Source organism: Hemiscyllium ocellatum, chromosome 23 (assembly GCF_020745735.1).
Source record: "Hemiscyllium ocellatum isolate sHemOce1 chromosome 23, sHemOce1.pat.X.cur, whole genome shotgun sequence".
Taxonomy (NCBI): domain Eukaryota; kingdom Metazoa; phylum Chordata; class Chondrichthyes; order Orectolobiformes; family Hemiscylliidae; genus Hemiscyllium; species Hemiscyllium ocellatum.
In genome coordinates this window covers 269,374-286,211 of record NC_083423.1, presented here as the reverse complement: position 1 = coordinate 286,211, position 16,838 = coordinate 269,374, and the positions used below count along the sequence as shown (strand labels likewise).

Sequence of the window (16,838 nt, the reverse complement as noted above, 5' to 3'; positions counted from 1 at the left end):
GTATCTGTGGGAGTCGGTGGGTTTGTAAAAAATGTCCGTGTCAAGTCGGTCATCATTAGTGGAGGTGGAGAGATCCAGGAAAGGGAGGGAGGTATCAGAGATGGTCCAGGAAGGGGAGGGAGGTGTCAGAGATGGTCCAGGAAGGGGAGGGAGGTGTATTTCAACATTTGTCCACCCTCCATATTATGGGGTGAGCTCAGGGGTAAGCTGGGCACCTCCCCAGTTTTATCCACTGTCTGCCAAAAGCCTACCTGATGGGGTGTTAATATCCAGCCCATTATTTCTGCACCAAATGTTTGACAAGATACAAATTGAAGCACAAGAAGCATTTTCTATCTTGGGGCCAGATTTTTCAGGACGTAAGAGTAGAAGCATTCAAGAGTACATTCACTTCATGTAACACAGTTAAAAGAGACATTTTGTCAAAACTTTGTCTTTCTTGACATGATCAATACAAAGAGGCAAGAAAGAAATGACTTTATATGGAAGCAATAAATTCCACAGTATGGGAAGAGGATGCAGATTGGCTGCATGATGTTGAATTGGGGACATATCAAGAACTGACAAGACTAAAGTTAGCATCCTGACCAGTTATAGACTACCTGCCTGGATTGACTTTAAGTGTTAATGAGTTCAAGAAGAAGAGTTTTGAATTTCTGTCTCTCTTATGCAAAGTTTATATGCTGTTTATATTCTCCATGGCCAAGCAGTTTTTTTTAGCTACATAGAAAAGAGAAAGCAAGGACCTTCTTTGATGCAAATCTATTTTCTTTTTTAATTGACCTGTATAAAATCAAATACATTGTAATAATTGTTGAAACATAGATAATAAAGATTTCACTTTAAGACACATCCATTAGGTGTTTGAACCTCACTGCAGGCAGTTCATTGGTACATCAAGAATGAGAGATGCCTGGAAAACATTTTTGTACATTATTCATTATTCTCATTACCTTTGCAAGCAAACGAATCACCAATTGGGCCATTTTATATGATCTGAAAATGTTCTTATCATGTTTCTCCAGGGACCTCAACATGCTATCGGATTTAGAGAGCCTCCAGCATTTGGAATTGCACTCCCAAGCAAAGGCTGGTAGGAGAGTATTTACTTAATCTAAGCTCAGTATTTTAGCTTGGATTTATTTGAGGGAGGCAGTAATATTATTGGCTAGTAGTCCATAACTTTAGGTGATGTTCCAGGAACCTGGGCTTAAATCCACCATAGCAGGTGATGAATATTTGATTTCAATAAAAAGCTAGTCTAATGGTGCCTATGTAACCACTGTTGATTGACAAAAAGCCTCTCCAGTTCATTCATGTCTGCTGTCATACCACAGCAATGTGGTTGACTCTTAATTAATTCATGATGGATAATAAATGCTACCCAGCCAGTGACACCCATTTCCCAGGATTAAATAAAAACAAACAGCAATTATTTCGCAAAAACAGGCCATTCACTAAAATTGGTCCATGTTAGTGTATATTCTCCATTCTGTTCTGGTTCTGTCTCTCCTCATTTAATATAACCCTCTATCTCCTTCTTCCTCATGTTCATCTAGCTTCCCTTAAATGCAGCACAACTGTTCAATTTAACTGTTCCTTGTGGTAGCAAATGCCACATTCGCATCACTTATGTAAAGATTTCTTCTGAATTCTCTGTTGGATTTCTTGATAACTAGCTTCTTTGAAAGCCTCTAGATATGCTCCATCCATTCTATCAACTCAATATTTAATATTTAAATAATTTCAACAGATCACCCCCTCAGTCTTTTTTAAAAAGGTATGAGAGACCCACCCAGTCAATCCCTCTCTGACATGTAAACCCACACATTTCTGGGATTAGCCTGTAAATCTGCTCTGTGCCTCTCTAATATCTGTATCCTTTTCTAAAATATGAAATCTGCTGATTATCTAAATATGGTCTAACCAAGCTTCAATAAAGGATTAGTATAACGTACTTACTTTTCAATTCTTCACCTTTAGAAATAAAAAGTTGCTGGTGCTTTAGAAATAAAAGCTAGTGGTGCTTTACATTTTTTAAAATGGTGTTGTTAACTGATGGTGCAACTTTTAGTCATTTACACTCAAAGTCAGAAGTTACATAACATCAGCTTATAGTCCAACAGCATTCCAAAAACTTGTGATTTTAAATAAACTTGTTGGGTGATAGCCCGGTGTCGTGTGGCTTCTGACTTTGTCCATTCCAGTCCAACATCAGCGCCTCCACATCACATATTTATACTCAAATTGTTTATTTTCTCAGTTCCCATCTCGTCTTTCAATTTCCCTGCAGTAATTTATTTCATTATTCTTTCTAATGAAAAGCTATCACACTTTAATCAGTGTCAATCATTTTCCAATTCTGCAAGTTTACGTGTGAATATTCAGATTAAGAGCAAGAGTAGGTCATTCAGCCCTTTGAAACTCACCATTAATAGGATCATGGCTGATTTGATAACAATGTCACATCTGCACACCTGTCTAACAATGATAACCTTTCACCCCATTATTTAATAAGAATCTACCTCCACCTTTAAAATATTTAAAGACTCAGATTGCTCACCTCTGACCTGATCTTGTAGCCACAGTATTTTTACAGCTGATCCAGTCCAATTTATGGTCAATGGTTACTCCCTAACCCCCCAAGGTTGTTGAGGGTATTAATCTGACAAACATCTGTCCGACAAGATGGAAGAATGAAGCTGGAGCCAATCTATTTCCACATGCATTTATTCACAATGTCCAGAACAGGACAATGCAGATTCCCTCCCCACAGACTTGAACCCAGATCTTAAGGCCTAGAGATAGGAACATTGCCACTGAGTCATAGAGCCCTAAAAATTATATTTCAGCAACCTGTTCAAGCACACCTCTAGGGCAAGTGAATCTTGAACCTCGAACTTGTGGCCAAGAACTAGGATTATTGTTGTGGTTCTGTTCGCCGAGCTGGAAGTTTTTGTTGCAAACGTTTCGTCCCCTGGCTAGGAGACATCATCAGTGCTCTGGAGCCTCCTGCGATGCGCTTCTTTGATGTTTCTTCCGGTATTTATAGTGGTCTGTCCTTGCCGCTTCCGGGTGTCAGTTTCAGCTGTCCGCTGTAGTGGTTGGTATATTGGGTCCAGGTCGATGTGTTTGTTGATGGAGTTTGTGGATGAATGCCATGCCTCTAGGAATTCCTTGGCTGTTCTCTGTCTGGCTTGCCCTATGATAGTAGTGTTTTCCCTGTCGAATTCATGTTGCTTGTTGTCTGAGTGTGTGGCTACTAGGGATAGCTGGTCGTGTCGTTTCGTGGCTAGTTGATGTTCATGTATGCGGATTGTTAGCTGTCTTCCTGTTTGTCCTATATAGTGTTTTGTGCAGTCCTTGCATGGTATTTTGTAAACTACATTAGTTTTGTTCATGTTGGGTATTGGCTCCTTTGTTCTAGTAAGTTGTTGTCTGAGCGTGGCTGTTGGTTTGTGTGCCGTTATGAGTCCTACGAGTCGCAGTAGTCTGGCTGTCAGTTCTGAAACGCTCCTGATGTATGGTAGTGTGGCTAGTCCTATTGGTTGTGGCATGTCCTCGTTCCGTGGTCTACCTCTTAGGCATCTGTTGATAAAGTTGCGTGGGTTTCCGTTTTTGGCAAATACCTTGTATAGGTGTTCCTCTTCCTCTTTTCGCAGTTCTGGTGTACTGCAGTGTGTTGTAGTTCTTTTGAATAGTGTCCTGATGCAGCTTCGTTTGTGTGTGTTGGGGTGGTTACTTTCATAGTTTAGGACTTGGTCTGTGTGTGTTGTTTTCCTGTGTACCCTTGTGGTGAATTCTCCGTTCGGTGTTCTCTGTACTATCACGTCTAGGAATGGGAGTTGGCTATCCTTTTCTTCTTCTCTCGTGAATCGGATTCCTGTGAGTGTGGCGTTGATGATCCGGTGTGTTTTTTCTATTTCCGTGTTTTTGATGATTACAAACGTGTCATCGACATATCTGACCCAGAGTTTGGGTTGAATTTGTGGTAGGGCTGTTTGTAGGTAATAACTAGGATTATTGCCATTGCACGAGATGATCCCCAAACTCCTTTTTAAATAAAAGGTCTAGTATATCCCAATTAGTAATAGGACCTCTTCATCATAAGAACATGCACATGCTCAATTAAAAAAAGCAACTTGGCAAATGGTGAAGGATTCAATGAGGATCTGACATTGACTGTCAAGGACCAAAGGTTAGATTCTCTTGTTGTAGACAGTCATTGATTGGCTCTTCTGTAGTACAATATTATTGGCTATTTGTCAACCCAAACTTGTATATTGTCCAGGTCTTGCTACATTTGGAGAGGGACTGCTTCAGTATCTGAGGAATCACAATTGATTCTCAACCTTATGCAGTTATCAGCAAACATCCACACTTCTGACCTTATGATAGTGAGAAAGTAATTGATGAAGTAGCTGAAAGTGGTTGAACTGAGAACATTGCTCTGAAGAACTCCTGCAAAGAGTCTCAAGAATAAAGTAACACCCAGTGGTGCAGTGATAAGTTCCCTACCTTTGAAATAGGAGGCCTGAATTCTTACCCCATCTATGACAAAAGTGTGTAATAACATGTCTGAAAAGGTGAATTAAAAAGTAGCTAGAACCATAGTAAACTTATGGCACACAAAGAAGCCATTCAACCTGCCTCAATAAACTAACCTCTCATTCTCATCCTTCTTGCCAGCACCTGGTCTGTAGTCTTGCAGGTTCTAGTGTTTCAGGAGCAGATCAGTGTTTCTTTTAAATGCATTCCCCTTAGTTGAAGGGTCAATAACAAGGGGAACAATTTTCAGCTGAAAGACAGAAGATTTAAATAGGATTTGAGTACAAAAGAACAAAAGAGAAGTACAGCACAGGAACAGGCCCTTTGGCCCTCTAAGCCCACGCTGATCATCATGCCTTAAGTAAACTAAAAAGCAAATCTTCTGCTCTTATTCAGTCCATATCCCTCTATTTCCTCCTTATTCATGTAACTATCTAGATGCCTCTTCAATGTCACCAACATGCCTGCTTTGACCACCTTTTCTGGCAATGTATTCCAGGTTCCTACCACTCTCTGTGTGAAAATTTCCTTCGCACATCTCCATTAAATTTTCCCCCTCTCATTTTAAACCTGTGTCCTCTTGTAATTGAAACTTCAACCCTGGGAAAAAGCCTTTGATTATCCATTCTATCTACTCCTTTCATAATTGTGTTGATCTCTGTCAGGTCTTTCCAGTGAAGACAATCCTAGTCTTTTTAACCTGTCCTCATAGCCAATGCCCTTGAGACCAGGCAACATCCTGGTGAACCTTTTCTGCAGTCTCTCCAAAGCTTCCACAACCGTCTGGTCGTGTGGCAACCAAAACTGCACACAATACTCCAAAAGGGGCCTAACAAGAGTTTTATATAGCTGCAACATGGTTTGCCAATTCTTGTAATCCATGTCCCAGCCATTGAAAGTAAGCATTCCATCTGCGTACTCATCACCTTGGCCGCTTTGTTGCCACTTTTAGGGAACTGTGAACCTGCATGCCCAGATCCATCTGTATGTTAATATTCCCAAGGGTTCTGCCATTTACAGTATAATTCACACCTAAGTTTGATCGTCCAGAGTGCATCACCTCGCATTTATCTGGATTAAACTCCATCTGCCACTTTTGTACCTAAGTTGCCAATCTGTCTACACCCTGTCGTATCCTTTCACAATCATCAGCATTCTCAGTAACTCTATCAGTTTTTGCATCATCAGCAAACTTACTAATCAGACCACCCACATTTTCCTTCATATCATTTATATGTAACTCAAACAACAAGGACCTAAGACTGATCCCAGTGGAACACCATTACTTACCAGTCTCCATTCTGAAAAACACCCTTTCAGCACTATCCTCTGTCTTCTGTGACCAAAACAGTTTTGTTTCCATGTAGCCAGCCCACCCCGAATCACATTGTCTGGGAGGGTAGTGAGAGTCTGGAATGTTCTGTCTGGGAAGGGTAGTGGGGTCTGGAATGCCCTGTCTGGGAGGGTAGTGGGGGTCTGGAACGCCATCTGGAAGGGTAGTGGGAGTCTGGAGTGCCCTGTCTGGGAGGGTAGTGGGGGTCTGGAACGCTATCTGGAAGGGTAGTGGGAGTCTGGAATGCCCTGTCTCAGAGGGTAGTGGCAGTCTGGAATGCCCTATCTGGGAGGGTACTGAGGGTCTGGAAGGCCATCTGGGAGGGTAGAGGAGGTTGGAATGCTGTCTGGGAGGGTAGTGGGAGTCTGAAATGCCCTATCTGGGAGGGTAGTGTGAGTCTGGAATGCCCTACCTGGGAGGCTAGTGGGGGTCTGGGATGCCCTGTCTGGGAGGGTAGTGGGAGTCTGGAATGCTGTCTGACAGGGTAGAGGGAGTCTGGATGGTCCTGTCTAGGAGGGTAGAGGGAGTCTGGAATGCCATCTGACAGGGTAGAGGGAGTCTAGATAGTCCTGTCTGGGAGGGTAGTGGGAGTCTGGGATGCCCTTTCTGGAATACCCTGTCTGGGAGAGTAGTGGAAGTCTGGGATGCCCTATCTGGGAGGGTAGTGGGAGTCTGGGATGCCCTGTCTGGAATGCCCTGTCTGGGAGGGTAGTGGGAGTCTGGGATGCCCTGTCTGGGAGGGTAGTGGGGGTCTGGATGGTCCTGTCTGGGAGGGTAGTGGGAGTCTGGGATGTCCTGACTGGGAGGGTAGTGGGAGTCTGGATGGTTCTGTCTGGGAGGGTAGTGGGAGTCTGGGATGACCTGTGAGGGAGGGTAGTTGTGGCCGGAAACCTCACAACCTTTAAAAGGTACATGGATAAACACTTAACGTGTCACCATATTGAAGATAAAAACTGAAAAAACTGCAGATGCTGTAAATCAGAAACAAAAGCAGAAATTGCTGGAAAAACTCAGCAGGTCTGGCAGCATCTGTGGAGTAGAGTAGTGCTGGAAAAGCACGGCAATTCAGGCAGCATCCAAGCAGCAGTAAAATCGACATGTCAGGCAAAAGAACACACCAGATGGCCTCCTCCTTTAGAGACCGCAATTTCCCTTCCCACGTGGTTAAAGATGCCCTCCAACGCATCTCGTCCACATCCCGTACCTCCGCCCTCAGACCCCATCCCTCCAACCGTAACAAGGACAGAACGCCCCTGGTGCTCACATTCCACCCTACCAACCTTCGCATAAACCAAATCATCCACCGACATTTCTGTCACTTCCAAATGGACCCTACCACCAGGGATATATTTTCCTCACCACCCCTTTCCGCCTTCCGCAAAGACCATTCCCTCCGTGACTACCTGGTCAGGTCCATGCCCCCCTACAACCCACCCTCCTGTCCTGGCACTTTCCCCTGCCACCGCAGGAATTGCAAAACCTGTGCCCACACTTCCTCCCTCACCTCCACCCAAGGCCCTAAAGGAGCCTTCCATATCCATCAAAGTTTTACCTGCACATCCACCAATGTCATTTATTGTATCCATTGCTCCCAATGCGGTCTCCTCTACACTGGGGAGACTGGGCGCCTCCTAGCAGAGCGCTTTAGCGAACATCTCCGGGACACCCACACCAATCAACCACACCATCCTGTGGCCCAACATTTCAACTCGCCCTCCCACTCTGCCGAGGACATGGAGGTCCTGGGCCTCCTTCACCGCCGCTCCCTCACCACCAGACGCCTGGAGGAAGATCGCCTCATCTTCCACCTCGGAACACTTTAGCCCCAGGGCATCAATGTGGACTTCAACAGTTTCCTCATTTCCCCTTCCCCCACCTCACCCCAGTTCCAAACTTCCAGCTTAGCACTGTCCCCATGACTTGTCCGGACTTGTCCTACCTGCCTATCCTCTTTTCCACCTATCCACTCCACCCTCCTCCCTGATCTATCACCTTCATCCCCTTCCTCACTCACCCATTGTCCTCTATGCTACTTTCTCCCCACCCCCACCCTGCTCTCATTTATCTCTCCACCTGTATTCCTGATGAAGGGCTTTTGCCCAAAAAGTCGATTTCACTGCTTCTCAGATGCTGCCTGAACTGCTGTGCTTTTCCAGCAGCACTCTGCTCCAGAATCTAGTTTCCAGCATCTGCAGTCGTTTTTCCCAGGCATTTGTGGAGGGAGATCAGAGTTAAGGTTCTAGGCGCAGTGACCCTTCCTCAGAACTCAGGTCAGTCGACCTGAAATGTTAATTCTGATTTCTCTTCACAGATGCTGCCAGACCTGCTGAGCTTTTCCAACAATTTCCATTTTTGTTTCTGATAGCATTGAAGGTTATGGTCAACTGGTGGAGAGTGGGAGCAGTGACCACAATTCTGTAAGTTTTAGAATACTCATAGATAAAGATGAGAGTGGTCCTAAGGGAAGAGTACTAAACTGAGCCAAGGCAAATTATATCAAAATTAGGCAGGAGCTGGGAAATATGGAGTGGACACAGCTATTTGAAGGGAAATCCACATTTGAGATGTGGGAGGCTTTCAAAGATAGTGCAGGATAGGCATGTCCTGTTGAAGGCGAAGGATAGGAAGGGCAAGATTTGTGAATCGTGAATGACAGAAGAAATTGTATGACTAGCCAAGAGGAAAGGGGAAGCTTAGATAAGGTCTAGGCAGCTGAGAAATGGAGGAATATTGGAAGATTAGGACAAGTCTTAAATGAGGAATCAAGCGGCTAGAAGGGGTCATGAAATAGCTTTAGGGAGCAGAATTAAGGAGAATCCCAAAGCATTTTATTCTTGTATAAGAAGCAAGCAGGTAACTAGAGAAAGGGTTGGTCCAGTAAAGGATAATGAAGGAAGGTTGTGTGTTGAACCTGAGAGAATGGGTGAGATTCTGAATGATTACTTTGCATCAGTATTCACTGAGGAGAGGAAGATGATGAATCTTGAGATTAAAGATAGAAGTTTGATTAGTCTGGATCATGTTGACATAAGTAGGGAAGATGTGTTGGGTAGGCTAGAGGTTATTAAGGTGGACAAATCCCCAGGACTGGATGGGATCTATCCCAGGTTGCTGAGAGGAGGCAAGAGAGGAAATAGCTGGGGCTGTGACAGATATCTTTGTAGCATCTTTAAATACAGGTGAGGTGCCAGAGGACTGGAGGGTTGCTTATGTTTCCCCCTGTACAAGAAGGGTAGTAGGGATATTCCGGGTAACTACAGACCAGTGAGCCTGACGTCGGTGGTGGGAAAGTTGTGGGAGAAGGTACTGAGGGATAGGATCTATTTATATTTAGAAAAGAATGGGCTTAGCAGGGATAGGCAACATGGTTTTGTGTGGGAAAGATCGTGCCCCACCAACTTAATAGAGTTCTTTGAGGAAATGACCAAGTTGATAGATGAAGGAAGGGCTGTTGATGCCATATACATGGACTTTAATAAGGCATTTGATAAGGTTCCCCATGGTAGACTAATGGAGAAAGTGAAGTCACATGGTGTGCTGGGTGTTCTAGCTAGGTGGATAAAGAACTGATTGAGCAGCAGGAGACAGAGAGTAGTAGTTGAAGGGAGTTTCTCGAAATGGAGAAAGGTGACCAGTGGTGTTCCACAGGGGTCAGTGTTGGGACCACTGTTGTTTGTAATATACATAAATGATCAGGAAGAGGGCACTGTTGGTATGATCAGCAAGTTTGCAGATGACATGAAGATTGGTGGAATAGCAGAAAGCATAAGGGACTGTCATAGAATACAGGAGGATATAGATAGACTGGAGAGTTGGGTGGAAAAGTGGCAGATGGAGTTCAATCCAGGCAAATGTGAGGTGATGCATTTTGGGAAGTCTAATTCTAGAGCGAATTATACAATGAATGGAAGAGCCTTGGGAAAAGTTGATGAGCAGAGAGATCTGGGAGTGCAGGTCCATTGTACCCTGAAGGTTGCTGCACAGTTGGATAGAGTGGGCAAGAATGCTTGCCTTCATTGGACGGGGTATTGTGTGTAAGAGTTGGCAAGGCATGTTAAAATCGTACACGACATTGGTTCGGCTGCCTTTAGAATATTGTGCACAGTTCTGGGCGTCACATTACCAAAAGGATGTGGACGCTTCGGAGAGGGTGCAGAGAAGGTTTACAAAGATGTTGCCTGGCATGGAAGGTGCTAGCTATGAAGAGAGGTTGAGTAGGTTAGGTTTGTTTTCATTAGAAAAATGGAGATTGAGGGGGGACCTGATTGACGTTTACAAAATCATGAAGGGTATAGACAGGGTGAATAGAGACAAGCTTTATCCCAGGGTGAAGAATTCAATAACGAAAGGTCACGCTTTCAAGGTGAGAGGTGAAACGTTTAAGGAGGATACACATGACAAGTATTTCACACAGAGGGTGGTGGGCGTCTGGAACACCTTGCCAGCAGAGGTAATAGAAGCAAGCATGGTAGATTCATTTAAGACGCGTCAGGACAGATCATGAGTAGATGGGAAGCAGAGGGATACAGATGCTTAGGAATCGACTGACAGGTTTAGACAGTACATTTGGATCGGCTCAGACTTAGAGGGCCAAAGGGCCTGTTCCTGGGCTGTAAATTTTCTTTGTTCTTTGTACTTTGTGGGATTGATGTAGATTTAGATTAGACTTTAGTTGGTGCAGACTCGATGGGCCAAATGGCCTCTTCTGTACTAGGTGGTTCTATGATTCCAGGAGTTAAGGGTTTCCCCCTCAACCAGATCACCCACCACATTCTGGGTGAAAATATTTTTTCTCATGTCCCCTCAAAATGTCTGACTAATCACCCTTAATCTCTGCCCCCTGGTAATTGACCTCTCCATGATTGGCAACAAGTATTACATATCCACTCTAATCAAACCCCTCATTGATGATTCGATTAGATTAGATTCCAGCCCAACAAGTTCACACCAACCCTCGAAAGAGTAACCCCCCCCAGAATAACTCCCCTACCCTATATTTACTCCTGAATAGTGCACTTAATGCCATGGGCAATTTAGCATGGCTAATTCACCTTACCTGCACATCTTTGGATTGTGGGAGGAAACTGGAGCACCTGGAGAAAACCCACACAGACACAGGGAGAATGTGCAAACTCCACACACAGGCACCCAAGGTGGGAATCGAACTGGTCCCTGGTGCTGTGAGGCAGCAGTGCTAACCACTGAGCCACCCTACATTGAATCCAACTTCCACCACCTGCCATGACAGGATTTGAACCCAGGTCCCCAGAAACATTAGCTGGGTCTCTGGATTAACAGTCCAGTGGTAATATCACTCTGCCATTGCCTCCCCTCTAATTATTTTGTACAACTCAATATCAATACCCCTGGCTTCCACTGTGCCAAGGAAAACAACCTCAACCTATCAAATTTTCCACATAACATTCTTGCAAATCTCCTGATATTCTCTCCAGACAATCATATTCTTACTGTAATGTGGTGACTGGAACTGCACACGGAACTCCAGTAGTGGCCGAACTAGCGTATATGCTCCAAGGTCTCTTATTTCCTCTCCCTTTCTCAATACTGTTGCACTGATTGTGTATTCCCTTGCTTTGTTTGTGCTTTCGAAATGCATAACCCCACACTTCACTAAATAGAATTTTATTTGCCACTTTCATTCACTCAACCAAACCATTGATAACATCCTGCAGTTGACAGAAACCTACAGTATCATCTCAATCAACTACCAGGCCAATTTTTATGTCATCTCCAAATTTCCTAATCCCATCTACCACATTTAGGTCTAAATTATTTATGTATGTCACAAACAGCACTGAGCCATGTGGAGCACCACTGGAAACCAGATTCCATCCTCAAAAATAAGACAACTGTTCCCTCTCTTTCTTGTCACTAATTCATCACATTCCCCTGTGTCCCACAGACTTTAATATTTCTGACCAGTCTGCCATGTTGGACCTTGTCAAATGTCTTATTAAAATTCATATAAACAGCATTTACTGTATTATCCTTATCTGATTTTCCTCAACAACTTCAATTAAGTTAATATGACATGCCTTCCCTTATCAAAACAATGCTAGCTCTGAGTAATCCATGCCTTTCTGAATGTGTTTATTCCATCACAAGGTCAGACGATTGGCTGATAATTATTTGACCTGTCACTCTCATTCTTTTTGAACATCCAGTGCAAGTGCTCCCAACCATTTCTTGATATCATTTGTCTTTCTAAGAAGCTCAAACACTCTCACTTATGCTTTGATCAGGACCCAGATTGTGTTCTTGGTGTGTGAAGATATGCCACCTTCTGGCAGGACATCACAAGCTGAGTCCAATCCAGACAGGCAGCTTGAACCCCTAAAAAGAAAATATTTTATAGTTCACCAATCAGTCCCTTTGCCTACATCACCAGAGTTGAATAAGAATGAGGAGAGGGGAGAGGGCTGGAATATCAAACCCCTCCATGCCCTGGTTTGCTTAAAACACAAGTTCCAAGTGTACAATACCAAATGCATGCAAAGGAACTGCCCTCATATAGTATCTGCAATTCAAAATGGGTTGACTACTCAAGGCTATTTGGGAATGTTCTGTGAATAGTTTTGAGGTCAGTGTCTGCTACATTTGTAATGGGGATATTGTCACTGATAAATTATCAGCGGAGATATTGGTAAATTATTGAAACTGTGAAGAGGTCTGGAGACATCAGCCATGTTTATTCCCCTACCAGGGCCACCTGTGGTCTGAGTGCTTCTATGTAGAATATATTTGTTTAACATGTGGGATCTGGCAGGTAACACACAAATTATACTCCAAGAGCAGGGCCCAAACATTCCTTGAAAATCTCAGCAATACCCCAAATGCACCCATCCACACCTCCAATCCCTCACATACTTTCTTTTCCCCACCCGCCACAAACTTGCAGACATAGAACATAGAACATAGAAGGATACAGCGCAGTACAGGCCCTTCGGCCCTCGATGTTGCGCCGACCGAGTCCTACCTAACCTATACTAGCCCAATAACTTCCAAATGCCTATCCAATGCCCGCTTAAATGAACATAAAGAAGGAGAGTTCACCACTGATACGGGCAGGGCATTCCATGAACTCACAACCCGCTGTGTGAAGAATCTACCCCTAACATCTGTCCTATACCTACCACCCCTTAATTTAAAGCTATGTCCCCTAGTAACACCTGACTCCATTAGCGGTAAAAGGTTCTTAGTATCTACCCTATCTAAACCCCTAATCATCTTATACACTTCTATCAGATCTCCCCTAAACCTTCTCTTCTCCAATGAGAACAGCCCCAAGTGCCTCAGCCTTTCCTCATAAGATTTTCCTACCATTCCAAGCAACATCCTGGTAAACCTCCTCTGCACTCGTTCTAAAGCTTCCACATCCTTCCTATAGTATGGCGACCAAAACTGCACACAATACTCCAGATGAGGCCGCACCAGAGTCTTATACAACTGCAACATGACCTCAGGACTCCGGAACTCAATTCCTCTGCCAATAAAGCCCAGTACACCATATGCCTTCCTCACAGCACTATTTACCTGGGTGGCAACTTTCAGAGATCTGTGTACATGGACACCAAGATCCCTCTGCTCATCCACACTACCAAGTAGCCTACCATTAGCCCAGTAATCCATCATCTTGTTATTCCTACCAAAGTGAACGACTTCGCACTTAGCTACATTGAATTCCATTTGCCACATTTCCGCCCAGCTCTGCAACTTATCTATATCCCGCTGTAACCTACCACTTCCTTCCTCACTATCCACAACTCCACCGACTTTCGTGTCATCCGCAAACTTGCTTACCCAGCTTTCAAGTCCTTCCTCTAGATCATTTATAAAGATAACAAAAAGCAATGGTCCCAAAACAGATCCTTGTGGTACACCGCTAGTAACTGCGCTCCAAGATGAACATAATCCATCAACTACTACCCTCTGTCTCCTTCCAGCCAGCCAATTCCTAATCCAAACCTCTAATGTATCCTCAATGCCATACCTCCGAAGTTTTAGCATTAGCCTACCATGGGGAACCTTATCGAACGCCTTACTAAAATCCATATACACAACATCTACTGCTTTATCCTCATCCACTTCCATAGTCACCTTCTCAAAGAACTCAATAAGGTTTGTGAGGCACGACCTGCCCTTCACAAAACCATGCTGGCTATCCCTGATCACGTTATTCCTACCCAGATGTTCATAAATCTTATCCCTTACCATTCTCTCCAAGACTTTGCCCACCACTGAAGTCAGACTCACTGGCCTATAGTTACTAGGGCTATCCCTACTCCCTTTCTTGAACAATGGGACCACATTCGCTATCCTCCAGTCCTCTGGTACTATTCCCGTTGACAATGACGACATAAAAATCCAGGCCAATGGCTCTGCTATCTCCTCCCTAGCTTCCCATAGGATCCTGGGGTAAATGCCATCAGGCCCAGGAGACTTATCTATATTCATCCTCTCCAATATTCCCAAAACCTCTTCCCTGCATATTTCCAGGGCATCCATTCTAATTATTTGTGATTCCATATTCACATCAGCAGTGTCCTGTTCCTGAGTGAATACTGATGAAAAGTACTGATTTAATGTCTCTCCAATCTCCTCCGCCTCCACACACAACTTCCCACTACTATCCTTGACTGGACCGATACCTACCCTAGTCATCCTTTTATTCTTGACATACCTATAGAAAGCCTTTGGGTTTTCCCTAATCCTACCAGCTAAAGACTTTTCATGTCCCCTTCTCGCTTTTCTTAGCTCCCTCTTTAGCTCCTTCCTGGCTACCTTATAACTCTCAATCGCCCCTACTGAACCTTCACGCCTCATCTTTACATATGCCGCCTTCTTCCCTTTCACAAGGGACTCCAATTCCTTACTAAACCACGGCTGCCTCACAAGGCCCTTTACACCATGCCTGATTGGTACATACCTATCGAGGACACACAGTAGCTGCTCCTTGAACAATCCCCACATCTCATTAGTGTTCTTCTCTTGAAGCCTGTTTTTCCAATCCACACAACCTAAGTCATGCCTCACTGCATCATAATTTCCCTGCCCCCAGCTATAGCTCTTGCCCTGCGGCGCACGATTATCCCTCTCCATCACTAAAGTAAAAGTCACCGAGTTGTGGTCACTGTCCCCGAAGTGCTCACCTACCTCCAAGTCTAACACCTGGCCTGGTTCATTACCTAGAACCAAATCCAATATAGCCTCCCCTCTTGTTGGCCTGTCGACATATTGTGTCAGGAAACCCTCCTGCACACATTGTACAAACACCGACCCATCTAATGAACTCGAGCTATAGCTCTCCCAGTCAATATCTGGGAAGTTAAAGTCCCCCATAACAACCACCCTGCTACCTTCACTCTTATCCTGAATCATCCTCGCAATATTATCCTCTACTTCTCTAGGACTATTAGGAGGCCTGTAGAAAACACCTAACAGGGTGACCTCACCTTTCCTATTTCTAACCTCAGCCCAAACTACCTCAGATGGCAAGTCCTCTTCCATCGTCCATTCCACTGCTGTGATACTGTCTTTGACAAGTAATGCCACGCCTCCCCCTTTTTTACCCCCATGTCTGATCCTACTAAAACATTTGAACCCTGGAACGTGCAACAGCCATTCTTGTCCCTGTTCTACCCACGTCTCTGTAATGGCCACAACATCGAAGTCCCAGGTACCAACCCACGCTGCAAGTTCACCTACCTTATTCCTTATACTTCTGGCATTGAAGTATACACACTTCAATCCACCTTTCTGGTTACAGGCACCCTCCTTAGAGATCGTTGCATTATTCCTAACCTCCCTACACTCAAGGTCCTGTACCCTAAAGCTACAGTCCTGGTTCCCATGCCCCCGCGGAGTTAGTTTAAACCCTCCCAAAGAGCACTAGCAAACCTCCCCCCAAGGACACTGGTGCCCCTCAGGTTCAGGTGTAGCCCATCCTTTTTATAGAGGTCCCACCTTCCCCAGAAAGGACCCCAGTTGTCCAGAAACCGGAATCCCTCCCTCCTGCACCATCCCTGTAGCCACGCATTTAACTGTTCTCTCTCCCTATTCCTCGACTCTCTTTCACGTGGCACGGGTAACAAACCAGAGACTACAACTCTGTTTGTTCTAACTCTGAGCTTCCAACCTAGCTCCCTGAAAGCCTGTCTGACATCCTCACCCTTCTTCCTACCTATATCGTTGGTGCCAACGTGGACCACGATCTGGGGCTGCTCCCCCTCCCCCTTAAGGACCCGGAAAACACGATCAGCGACATCACGTACCCTTGCACCTGGGAGGCAACATACCAAACGTGAGTCCCTGTCGCCCCCACAAAACCGTCTGTCTGTACCCCTCACTATCGAGTCCCCAAGAACTATTGCTCTACCTTTCTCCACCCTTCCCTTCTGAGCAACGGGGCCAGGCTCCGTGCCAGAGGCCTGAACCTCGTTGCTTGCCCCTGGTAAGTCATCCCCCCCACAAGTATCCAAAACGGTATACTTGTTCTTGAGGGGAATGACCGCAGAGGGTCCCTGCACTGGCTTCCTCCTCCCACTCCCCCTCACTGTCACCCATCTATCTTGAACTTTCGGAGTAACTACTTGCCTAAAGCTCCGATCTATGACCTCCTCTGCCTCCCGAATGATCCGCAGTTCATCCAACTCCAGCTCCAGTTCCCTAACACGGGTTTGGAGGAGCTGGAGATGGGTGCACTTCTTGCAAGTGTACTCAGCAGGGATGCTAATGGCTTCCCTCACCTCATACATGTTGCAAGAGGAACATTGCCCTCTCTGCACTGCCATCCCTCTAAAAGTAAGCTTTCCTTAAAAAAAAACAAAAACCAACTAAATCTAAAGAAACAAACAAGGAAAATGCAGCACTTACCCGCTAGTCACAATTGGTCTTATTATTAGGTTAGAGGAGGTGGAAGGGTGGGAGGCACTACTCG

General features: G+C 44.9%; 1 protein-coding gene across 1 annotated transcript in view; it reads left to right on the top strand.

Annotated features, from left to right (window-relative positions):
• pcloa (piccolo presynaptic cytomatrix protein a) overlaps positions 1-16,838 on the top strand; it is a 577,994-nt gene that overhangs the window by 351,320 nt on the left and 209,836 nt on the right. The window contains exon 13 of the mRNA XM_060842523.1: positions 1,026-1,093. Coding sequence (XP_060698506.1) covers positions 1,026-1,093 — 68 coding nt within the window. The remainder of the gene's footprint in view (positions 1-1,025; positions 1,094-16,838) is intronic.